Source organism: Oncorhynchus tshawytscha, linkage group LG06 (assembly GCF_018296145.1).
Source record: "Oncorhynchus tshawytscha isolate Ot180627B linkage group LG06, Otsh_v2.0, whole genome shotgun sequence".
In the NCBI taxonomy this organism is placed as follows: Eukaryota; Metazoa; Chordata; class Actinopteri; order Salmoniformes; family Salmonidae; genus Oncorhynchus; species Oncorhynchus tshawytscha.
In genome coordinates, this window is record NC_056434.1 from 78,052,925 (window position 1) to 78,065,173 (window position 12,249).

General features: G+C 42.1%; 1 protein-coding gene across 4 annotated transcripts; it reads right to left on the minus strand.

Moving 5' to 3' along the window:
- Positions 1 to 179: 179 nt before the first annotated feature.
- LOC112253124 (serine/threonine-protein phosphatase 4 regulatory subunit 3) lies at positions 180 to 12,208 on the minus strand. Of its 4 annotated transcripts, XM_024425063.2 has the most exons (17): positions 12,116 to 12,208; positions 11,728 to 11,875; positions 10,730 to 10,785; positions 10,427 to 10,525; positions 9,349 to 9,972; positions 5,667 to 5,744; positions 5,450 to 5,566; positions 4,626 to 4,742; positions 4,224 to 4,355; positions 4,006 to 4,108; positions 3,622 to 3,663; positions 3,378 to 3,536; positions 2,948 to 3,117; positions 2,729 to 2,868; positions 2,360 to 2,508; positions 2,085 to 2,275; positions 180 to 1,913 (listed from the first exon to the last, which is right to left on the minus strand). In XM_024425063.2, the coding sequence occupies exons 2-17, from the start codon at positions 11,867 to 11,869 to the stop codon at positions 1,815 to 1,817; spliced, it is 2,418 nt and encodes an 805-aa protein (XP_024280831.1). In that variant the 5' UTR covers positions 11,870 to 11,875; positions 12,116 to 12,208; the 3' UTR covers positions 180 to 1,814. The 4 variants fall into 4 exon arrangements, with proteins under 4 accessions (XP_024280831.1, XP_024280832.1, XP_024280833.1 ...); XM_024425064.2 differs by having other exon boundaries at positions 2,047 to 2,275; positions 11,728 to 12,202; XM_024425065.2 differs by having other exon boundaries at positions 2,085 to 2,194; positions 11,728 to 12,201.
- Positions 12,209 to 12,249: the final 41 nt, after the last annotated feature.

Genomic DNA, 12,249 nt, shown 5'->3' on the forward strand with positions numbered 1-12,249 from the left:
GTCAGCATGGAAAGATGCAATTAACTTGTACATACTGTTTTAAATCTACAAGCATGGGTACCCTTAGAGGCAAACCTACTGGATAGGCATTTGGACATTTTCAGCACTCAAACCAAATTAGAAAGTTTACAGATTACATTAAACTAGTATCCAGAGTAAAATAAAGCTAGATCCACAACTTTAATGCCAGGGTCACATTTAATCTGAAAACGTATCAACTGTATACAAAATTTTAGAATGGAGATAGTGGTAGTAAATGCACTTTGTACACATTTTTCAGGGAGAAAACAAACCTCTAGACATTTGAAATGGTTACATTTGGGCATTCACAGATGCTGTACGTACTTCGACAAATGCTTTCCACCTCTTCCTGACATCTCAAACTACGTCTATCAGGGATAGGCAATAGATGGGGGTAGGGACCACCCAAAATCTGAACGCAAGCGGGGCCGCAACGGCTTGCAGGTCTGCTTACACACATCCATACCCACAGATGCAGTCAGAGTAGGCCCTGGCCCTTTGGGTGCCGAAGCTAAATTGTTACACCCACCTTGCGAGCAAAACAATTTAGCAGCCCCCATCTTGACAGAGAATTTGAAGTTTTAGTTTCATGCTATTCTACACATTTTGTAAAAGGGTGGATGCGTTTGCAGTTGATCATCAGATATATTAAATGGGGCACCCGGTAGGCAATTCAACCATGACCACAAGTTTAGATAGCTGGCCTAGACTAATTTGCTAATTGAGTGACTGTCAGAAGAGAAACTACTGATGCAACAAAATTGCACCTAGTGTATTCTACAATTCTAACCCAAGAGTAAATTGAGACCCACACTGTTCAACAACAAACATGGGGATGAGGGGGCATCCCTGGTCTATATAAATGGCAGTAGCTGGTCTAGCCACCACTGCTGCAATTTTGGATTGAAATATGTTCTGACCCACAGGAAGTGTGCTAGCAACAAACTCAACCCATCAGGAGTACTGAACTGGATCACCGGTAGTATGTATCACTGAGAAGGGTTTCTGTTCTTTTAAAACAAGATACATACCTGCTGGAAAATAGACTTCTCTGAACAGACATCTGGAGCCAGTGAGTCAAAGCCACTGAATACACAAACTTCAGACATTCTCAGTGGGCTGCAAAAATGACTTTACTTGCAGTTTAATACCAGAATTGCAACTCTTGCTTTCTACAATGAATTTAATTAAGGGTGAACAGTGGTCCCACCATTTGTGCAGCAAAAAAATTAAAAAAAATACACTGGCAGGTATAGCTCTCCCCTTTTTAAAATCACTTAAGGGGCATATGATGAAAAAAAAAAAAAACTGTACAGTACTTTTAAACTCATGAATACTGGATTCCTGACTAGTTGTGTGTGAGCCTCGGCAATGCAGCCCCAGCTTCGACAGTTGAGTCCTGCTCCTCAGAACTAAGAAACTTTTGTTTTCTGTATGTTCGTTTTTTTTGTTACTTATCCCCTCTTTTTGCCTAGTTCCCTCCACCCAACCCAAAGGAACAGTTCTGTAGGGTCAGCCAATCAAGCTTCCATTACTAAGCGGCTAGTCCTGCTAGCCTGACTGGCTCTCCCATTAGCACCTGCTCCCCCTTCTGTAGAGCGACTGAGGTTTGGGTGAAGTGCAGCACCCCTGCTGGACCAACAGGGAAACCATGGCACTGTTCAACCTCTCTGGTCCACAGGCCAGATATGGGGACGTAGGAGCAGGGGGGCAGGGTAGGAAGGTGGGAGTGGTCTCTGTCCAGTGGACTGTGACTGTGGCACAGCTGACCAAGACCAGACGATTTCACTGGCTTAGGAGCCCAGACGGGGACGTTTCCGTGGCGACTGCTCTTCGTCTTCTTCCTCCTCGTCTTCGTCGTCAGGGTAGTCTACAAGGCCGACCATCGCAGTCTGTCAACGAGAACACAGGTCACATTAGAACTCAAGTGACTCAACCCTGGGTTTGATAATTTTTACTACTGGGGTGGCAGACAAATGGGGCTTTTTACTACAGATTGACAGGTAGAAAGAGGATATGGCTCACCTTGGCAATTAGAATGGCAGTTGACAGGGAAAGCTCACCTTGACTACCAGGGTGCCGGGTGTCGCGTCCGACTTGGCTGGGGAGCCGTTGGGACTGGCTGAGGCGGCGTGTGAGGCAGCTGGCTTGCCGTTGGCACCGTTGGCAGCCCCTGCAGAATGAGAGAAGGTAAACTTAAAGCTGCCAGTTGGGGTCTGCGTTGGGAAGTTCTCTTTGTCGTCACTCTCTTTAACTGTAAAGAGACGGAAATACATAGTGAACATACCATTCCACAAGTTGTGGGTTTGAACACACTGAGCAGAGTGGCGGCACTTACCTTTTTTTGCTTCCATATACTTTCCGTAGCTCTCTGGGAACTCTTCCTCTGGCCTACTTTTCTCAACAGCCTCTCCTTCGTCATCATCCTCATCTTCATGGAACCACATTTCCTCATCCTCGTCCAGCGTTCGGGCATCCCTACGATATCTGCTTGGATACAGTAAAAACTCATTTTAACAGGCTTTATATAAATAACAAAAATATAAGTTACTTGACAATGCAACATTGCTTTACTTTGCTCAACACAAACCAACTGCTATTAAAGTATATGCCAAGTTATCCTCTTTGACTGAACCAAACAAATCAAATGTTCCACTTTAACGCCATTCCAGGTGTCCATGTCTGTGGGAGATGACGAAACACTGACCTGTTGAGTCTCAGGGTCTGTCGGTCCTTCTCCTGCTCATATCTGCCCTTTAGGCCCTTGAACGTCTGGACGTATTCAATGGATTCAAGTGCTTTGTAGTAGTTGTCTATGATGTGTGCTATCAGGGACTTAACATCCTCCTGTAGAGATAGATGTCATGAGAGTGTGTGCATGTGGTAAAATGGTAACCAGACATGTTAAGGGTGAATGGGGGCTTACAACTTTGATGAACTCAAAGAGTTCGATGATGGCTGAGTTTAGGAGGTTGTATCTAGTGCCATTGTCCAGCAGAGTGTTGATGACTGGCTCAAACAGGTTCCCTTTGATAATATAGCGGTTGTAGTACTCATCCTTCTGCCCGATTATCCTCCTCATGAAGCGCAGAGCACCTGTTAGACAAAATCAGTACAATCACCACTTTAAAAAGAGGCTGAGGAAACTCCATACCGACAATTACTTGCAGTACATTTTAGGTTGTGGATTTATCAATGGATTATACCCAGGAGCCAAGGGTCCAAAGGTCTGGGTTCTAGCTTGATGTGCTTCATTAAACAAATTCACTCTACTGACACAATGTTTTCATGTCAACGCTTGGTGCTCCCCATATTCTAGAACCATGTCCCTCTGTAGTGTTTCCCCGGTGACTCACACAGCGCCAGGAAGGTGTGTTTAGAGTTCATTAGCACCAGGATTCGTCGTAGCAGGTCCTTGTTCATGATGTATGTCTTTATGTGGTACGTGTGGTGCTCAACACAGAATGTCAGCAGCTCCAGAATCAAAGCCAGGAGTTGAGCTGTCTGGAAATTATCTGGAAGACAGCGGCATGCATTTACAATAGGGAGAGACACTCCTAGTCAAATGAGATTTAGGATTGTAATAATATGGTTAAATACCAGGACACACTGGGTTGATCTTGGTGGACCCCTCTTGCAGAGCTGAGAGACATAAAAACAATGAATATCAGTCATACAAACAGATCCAAACCAAGACATCTTGGCCTGCCCACCAAAAAGATATGCATATCCACACAGAGCTGGACCTAAACACACCAAATTCTACAAAGGACCAGAGTCTATACACACAATGCATATATTATCAGTGCTATCCGGAATCCTTGGGACGTCCCTAACCCTTGCCTTAATAACCATTTAAAATGTAAACTTCAATGAGGTTGGGATGTCCCAACGATTCCGGAGAGCACGGACCATGCATGCATCCATCCATTTAGATCTATAATCACGCGAGTTAAAATACAAAAAAATCGTCCCCCTCCTCACCTTTGGACTTCTTCTCGTCTACAGTGTTGGCCAATAGAGGGGCTGTTAGGACCTGCATGCAGTACTTGTAGAAGAAGCTGAGGAACTCGGTCTTCTCCGTTTTCTGACAGTATTCAAAGTGAAAGTATCATACAAATCATGAAGTATAGCTAGCTGTTCTGTTTTCTTGCATACTAATTGTTGTGACAGAGTGCGTGTGTATTTGGACATGGTCTTACATTGGTGGGCGTCAGCATGTTCTCTGGGTCAATCAGTGTACGTAGGAGCCCCATCAGCTGCACAGCACCCCCCAGCTCAGGGTCCGAGTCACAGATCATCTGCTTTATCACCACGTTGATCAGCAGCACATCCTAATGAACATACAGAGGGGAACTGTGAGTAGCGTCAAGTACAGGAAACCTAGAACACCCTAGAGAATTCAGACTCATCTAATCTAAATGCTCAGAAAAGGTATGCTTGGGTTAACAGTAAACACCTACTATAAGAAACAGTTCAATGGTTAAATAATCATGCCTTCTCATTTACATAATCACATCTCCATATGGCACCTACATGTGTCAGAGAAATTTGAAAAATTGGCCCACTAGTATCACGTAGGTCTAGCTATATGATATACTTACATCATCAGTCTGCTGTGGCTCCTGCATAACAAACTCTCGGACCATGGAGGGGCTGAACTCCACCAGGTATGAGAATATGTCTGTGGCTGCAGCCCTCACTTGCAGGTCGTCCATCCCCTGTGGAGACGGTGAGACACACTAGTCACACACTGAGCTCAAACGAATAAGCGCATTCAGCTCCATCCACGTGTTTCTGTAGGGGCTCAGGAGTCTTCGTGCAATCTGGACTAACTGACTTTCTAGGCCTTTATAAATTCAGGATTAAAAGGATTCTTTAGGATTTAGGCAATGAATCCCTTTATCTACATCCCCAGTCAGATGAAATCACAGATACTATTTTTTTTGTATGCATCCAGTATGAAGGATGTTAGAGGTAGTTTTGCGAGCCAAAGCTAACTAGCTGTAGCGCAATGACTCAAAGTCTATGGAATCTACTAGCATGCTAGCGGTCAAAGTCTATGGAATCTACTAGCATGCTAGCGGTTACCATTGACTTCCAATCATAGCGCAACGTTAGTTAGCAACTCCCTTCAAACTGTACGGAGGTAGACAAAAATGGTAGCCACCATTAATCTGACTTTGGGGAAGTAGATAAAGAGCTTTATACCCAAATCCTGAAGCATCCCTTTAAGAGACACTCTGGTACATTTAAATTCATTCCACTTTTTTTTGACATGTGCTGGCAAGATGCAGCCCTTGATGTTGAGATGAGATTTCACATTCAAGTGATTGAGAGAATGTTGCCACATCAAACACACAACCAAATGTCCAGGGTAAATATGCAAAAAGAAGACATTTAAAATGTACATAGTAACCATTCATACCATGACTATTTCAAGAGCAGGAAGAATGCCTAGATTCGCCAGAGTCTTGAAGAAAGCATCTCTATTTTGCGGTTGCAAGGTTTGTGAAAAAGCACAAAATTCTTTGAAGAAGTTCACCTGTGAAGAGGAAGGAAAACACAGGACAGTACTGAAACATTCATGACAAAAGCTGAATATTTGTATGCTTTTAATAAATAGAGTTAATCATTAAACTTACTAGTTCCCTCCTTTTACCGTCCTCTGTGGCTTCATCCGTTAGCTGTGCAAAGACTTCAGTGAGGAACTTCTCATCCTCCTGTAGTGTAAGGCAGGGATATAAAGTTACATACTCAACTGCATCTCAGATCTCTGGTCTGTAGAGGTTTTGTGGTGAGAGGTCATGTTAAAAAGCACTAGGCCTGAACCCAAATTTATTACAGGGGTCAATAGACATGGCCATGTCCCTCTTGAGCTCCTAAACGTGTATAAATTATACTGCCAAGGGAAGTTAAAAATATAAAAAAATTAAATCATGCCACAGCCTTATCATTGTTATCAATGTGAGATCCAAGACATTCAGGGACTACTGGTATGTTGGCTTCACAGATTCCCCTCTTAAATTGAAGATTACCCATCAACTACAAACCTGTTCACTAATATCAGAGCCAAAGACAAACAGTTTGATCGAGAAGTAACAAGCATCGATTTACAATACTGAAGACAACAAAGTGGCATGAGTATTATCACATTTCATATGATATTCTATTTATGTCAAATAAAATACATTGATAAGTAGGGATGCACAATATTTTTTTTTAAATATAGAAACGGTAAGCATATCGGAATCGGTCAATATTAGCTAAAAACGCCAACATCAGCCAGATGTCTAGTTTAACGCCAACGTGCAAAACCAATGTCAAAGCGGACTTGCATACCTATAAACATAGGTAGACGACGTAATGACGCCACGATAAATATAACACTACACATGCAACACAGCATTCCCAACCTAGCCCACAATGTCAGCTGTGTGGATCGACCAGTCATTTGAAAGAATAAGAACATTTCAGTGAGACAACTGAGGCGAAATCCATTAAAGCCAAGATAATGGAATTCATTGCCCTTGACAATCAACCACTCTCTGTCTTGGGTGATGTTGGCTTTCGCCGAATGGTCGAGCACCGGGTACACACTACCAAGTAGGCGCTATTTTTCCGATCTTGCCCTACTGGAGTTACACAATATTGTTGAAACTCACATCCACAAGCAACTTGTTATGGGTGTCACTGCTATTTGCTTCACAACGGACATTTGGACCAGAGACGTCAGCCCCATGAGCATTGAGTCAGACAGCGCAGTGGGTCGACGAGGATTTCGTACTGAGGAAATCTGTATCGCATGCTCAAGAATGTGCTGGTTCTCATTCCGCTGCTGCCATTTCAATGGCATTTGAGAACATGAACACTCTTCGCTCCAATTCGAACAACTGACTCGAGAAATAAGCTCAACTGTGTCTGCAGCAAATGTGATACCCTGTCATGGCATTGAAACCCCTGCACAACAAAAACGCCAACACAGACCGCCGGGTTAACTTGGAAAAGTACTCTAGTAGAGGCTGTGAACAATCGAGTCGGTGGCATTCTCTCTGAGCCTCTACTGTGTCGCCACCATGCTCAATGCTAGGTACAAAGACCGATACTTCGATGCAAACAAGAAACAGGGTTTACGTGAAATGTCCGGCTGTGTCTGTAACAAGACGGAAAAGGACACAGTGACAGTGTGCACCGAGGAAGAAAGGCCACGGATAGACAGAGCTGAAACTTCACCGTTGACATGTATGATGAAATGGTTGAGACTGAACAAATGAACAACGAAACAGCACAGCAAGTAAGTGAAACAAATAGGTTTTGATTGTTTTACTGGTAAATGGGGACATACGTAAATGCCAACAAAATAACGTGTGTGTTGCAACTATTTAACTGTACTAGAATGCTTAAAAAGGGCACAAATGTTTAATAAATATCGGCATCGACTTTTTTTGGCCATTCCAGGTTGTTTACAACAGCAGAATATCACATACATTGTAATCAATAAATGTATCTTCAGATCTACAGATGAGGCAAATTTCACAAGAAAATAAAAGCACCAAGACACTCAGTCACAACATTGTTGGTTTCATTCAATGGTTTCTTTATTTTTACTATTTTCTACATTGCAGAATAATAGTGAAGACATCAAAACTATGAAACCACACACATGGAATCATGTATTAACCAAAAAGTGCTAAATCAAAATAGAATCTTCAAAGTAGTCACCCTTTGCATTCTCTCAACCAGCTTTGAGCTAATCACCTGGAATGCATTTAAACTAACAGATGTGCCTTGTTAAGTTGCATTTGTGGAATTTCTTTCCTTCTTACTGTGTTTGAGCCAATCAGTCATGACATGGTTGGGGTGGTATACAGAAGATAGCCCTATTTCGTAAAAGACCAGGTCCATTACATTAAGACATTAAGGCCAGTCAACGCAAAACATTAAGAACTTCGAAAGTTTCTTCAAGTGCAGTCGTAAAAACCATCAAGTGCTATGATGAAACTGGCTCTCATGAGGACCGCCACAGAAAAGGAAGACCCAGAGTTACCTCTGCTGCAGAGGATAAGGTCATTCGAGTTACCAACCTCAGAAAAGGCAGCCCAAACAGATGCTTCACGGAGTTCAAGAAACAGACATCTCAACATCACCTGTTCAGAGGAGACTGCGTGAATCAGGCCTTCATTGTCGAATTGCTGCAAAGAAACCACTAGTAAAGGACACCAATAAGAAGAAGAGACTTGCTTGGGCCAAGAAACATGAGCAATGGACATTACACCGGTGGAAATATGTCCTTTGGTTTGATGAGTCCAAATTTGAGATTTTTGGTTCCAAACGCTGTGTCTTTGAGATGCAGAATAGGTGAACGGATGATCTCTGCATGTGTGGTTCCCACCGTGAAGCATGGAGGTGGTGATGTGATGGTGCTTTTCTAGTGACGGTGATTTATTCAGAATTCAAGGCACACTTAACCAGTATGACTACCACAGCATTCTGCAGTGATACGCCATCCCATCACGATTCCACTTAGTGGGACTATAATTTATTTTCAACAGGACAATGACCCAACACATATCCAGGCTGTGATAGGGCAAAGGGTGGCTACTTTTTTAGAATCTAAAATGTTTTGATATGTTTAAAATTTTTGTTTGGTTACTACACAATTCCATGTGTTATTTGATAGTTTTGATGTCTTCACTTATTCTACAATGTAGAAAATAGTAAAAAAATAAAATAAAATAAACTTGAATAAGTAGGACTGTCCAAACTTGACTGGTACAGTGTATATAAGGAGCACCTAACTTGACAAGGCTCACACTACATCATGGTTGTTGTAAAACCCAACTGATTGGAATAATTTACCAATAGAAAACAGGGCATTAAAATCAGTGAATATAAAGCCCCCTTTCAAATGTTAAGGACAAATCGTTTGTGTTTTTAATTAATAGAAACATCACCATGTGAAGATATTTGTAAATCTGTATGTATATATTATAGGTACTTAGTTTATTAGTTGTATTAGTAGTTTATTAGTTGACTTAGTAGTTGTTGCAGGGGTTAATAAGTTGTATTAGCATTTTTATTAGTTGTAGCAGTAGTTGTACAACAATGTTTCTATGCTGTTAGTGTACTTTTCTAAATGAATTGTTTCACTTATTATTAGACAGTTGCCATATGCTTGTTACTAAGTATGTTTTTTTGAATACTCAAATGAGATGTGCATCTCAAGATTTCATCCTGCAAAATGTGAAATAAATAAATAAATAGACTTACATTTGTAGTTAAGAATGGAAAAATCTTGTTTGGCACTGTTGGTTTGCAGTGACTCACCTGCAGCATGCTGACTATCTCCACCTTGTTAAAGAAAATGAAGGATGTGAGGGTGGAAAGGAAGTTCTCTTCGAAGACAGAAGGAGTGGGAAGGATGATGTCCTGGATGTACTGCACACGGTACGTCTGGTGGATCTTCTGCCGCAGCTCTGAGTCCGTGATGGGGATCACCTCCTTGAACTTCGCCGTCTTGGTGAGGAACTCGCGGTGCCTTTTGGGCTGCACCAGCGCCGGGTCGTACTCCAGGCAGCCCACCACATCCATGATGCAGTCGTCTGAGAACATGACCTCGAACAGAGCAGCCTTGTTGAGAAAAAGCACGCCACGCACAATCTCATACAGATGATGTAGGCCCTCACGGTTGTCCAGGTCTTCACACACCTGGAAGAGCTGCAGTAGCTTCTTCATGTAACCTTCGCTCATAAGGGCTAGGGCCAGTTTTTCCCGGCGGATGGGGGAGGACAGGACAGAAGTCACAAGGTCAGCGATCTCCTCCAGCCGGGCCAGCTCGCATGGAGGCAGCTCCACCAGGTGGCTGGTCTCTGGCATCTCCTCGAAGCGCTCCTCCTCAGACTCATCGATGGGGTCCTGGGTGATCTCCAGCGCAGGGTCTTTTCCCTGCACCTGGGGTGGAAATTAGACACAGGCCAAAGGTAAGAATAACAGAGAAGATCTCTAGTCCCCCATTGCAAAGGACAAACTTCTATAACATGACATTCTATCATTTAAAATTATTAAATACTACTGGCTTAGTCTTATATGGGCATACAAAGAAAATGTATGTTTACTGGCCCCTAAAGAAGCAGCAGTGAGCTACTATGCACATACATGCTTATTCATAGTATTGGGGGCTGGAGCTTCAAATATCATGCAAATATGGTACAATCAATTTCTCCAGACAAGGCATGTTTTTACTTGTGTGTATGTCACCAACAGTTGTGACATGTTCTATAAATGTTGTTCCTGCAGTTAAAAAGTATGCTTTCTGGTGCCATAAAACGACTATAAATAGCATAGTAGTACTCATAAAACTTACACTGACTTACACAACCGTATAGAGTAAACACCGTACAATTACCTGACAAATCTTTTCCCAGATTTCATCACAGCCAGCTTTTTCCTGAAAACTCAGAGCCAGATCATAGTTCTCTGCTTCAGACCACACGATCAGAGTATCCTGAGCAGGGAAAGACAGTCCTCATGATCAAGTTCAGACAATTCTATTTAAGTATTTGCATTGTCAAATTAACCACAACTGTACACATTCACAATTATTCAGATACATAGGCTACTTTTATAAATGGAACTTCCCCAGAGCAAATACAACACTGAATGTACACTGAAGATACAGAGCAGGCATCGATAGAGGTAGAATACTTACTTGTTGTTTTTGATATGCAGTATTTGGGCTGATTTTAGACTCCAGAAGAAGTGAGCCTAAAAGACATGAGGACATTTAGTTAGCTAACCACTACCATACTGAAATAATTATTTGCTGTCTAAAATGTTCCCAACTATATAATCAACAACTTAATTCATTAACATGGTGTGAAATGTTCGTCAAATAAGCCTTCAATATCAACAACAAGATGGCTGTTGTAACTGACGATAATGCTGAAACCTGAACACTTTTACTGACAGACTGTGCATGTAAACAAAGACAACACACCATAAATTAGCTGACAATTTGTTTTGGGCTGGCCAACAACTATCCCTTTATTTACTACTGAGTTAGCCAAGTGAGTTTACTAGTAACGTTACTTAGCCAACATTAAACTAGCAAGCTGTGCAACAGTTATTTGACCAGGTTGCTAGTTGGCTGGCTAGCTCGTTATCTAGCTAGTTGGATACACTACTTTTAATGTACCAATGTTCATTAACAAGATAACTAGTTCGTTAATTATATAACCTTAAGTATTGAAACGGAAAGAGTTTCAAAGGAAGTCAGTTCAACCACATTTATATTGCAAGTACTGGCTAGCTAACGTTATGCTAGCGTTACATCGATAATTAAATCAAATCAGTTATCTTCAAGTCTAATCACCCATACGATTACAAATAACGTTAAACGTAAAACAAACTACATAACGTTAGACAGTTAGTATTAGCAATATAGTGATTTAGCTACAGTAGTTGGCTAGAATAACTCATACACGTCGACATCAGCAGTTACGTTTGTAACTAGTGAGCTAATACAATTGATTGCCAACTGATCTCGCTAACTAGTTGGTTAGTTAGGTGATCGTTCGCAAACTAGCTAGCGATGTGGAATTATTGAATGGGAGGCCTGTGCTAGCTACCAGCTAGCTGGCGAACTACGAACAAAACAAACGTGACGAGCCATCGTCTACTTATAAGATATGCTAGTTAGCAACTCACCGTCGGATTCGGCCCGAACTAATAATGATATTCCCTTTAGTCGTTCGACAAAGGTAGACGAGACATGTCCTGTGCCCCTGTCGTCCCACTGTCGGTCTTCATTCAGCGTGTATACTTTCACACGCCGCCGAGTATCCGACATAGTTACCTTGAGGAAAAACTAACGCGTTAGCAAGCCAACACTAACGTTAGTTCACCCTATCTTTAAAATAGTTGTCTAGCTATGTTCTTATCCCCGAGCTTCAAACGTGTTTCTACCCGCATGTCCCAGACATACATCTGAGTATGACTTACAATAATGTGCTATTTAATGAACATATTACGCGGTTGATTGTTTTGTTTTTTTTACCCGCAGAAAGCAGGATATCTATCGAACTGTAAAATTCACCGTTGAAAACAACTACGACGGCCTCTTCACTATCGTCCACAGACCGCCATCTTGTAATCCGATCTTTTTCTTCCCCTACGTCAATCAAACAGCTACCGCCGCGGGGTCTCCTCTGAGGGGCTACGGAAACCAGT

Excerpts from the sequence above, each read along its gene's own strand:
- LOC112253124 (XM_024425063.2), bottom strand. The coding sequence starts at position 11,869 with ATGTCGGATACTCGGCGGCGTGTGAAAGTATACACGCTGAATGAAGAC. Across the intron at positions 10,786-11,727 it reads AGTTCGGGCCGAATCCGACG|GCTCACTTCTTCTGGAGTCT; the intron begins GTGAGTTGCTAA and ends CATGTCTTTTAG. Across the intron at positions 10,526-10,729 it reads CTGCATATCAAAAACAACAA|GATACTCTGATCGTGTGGTC; the intron begins GTAAGTATTCTA and ends TTCCCTGCTCAG.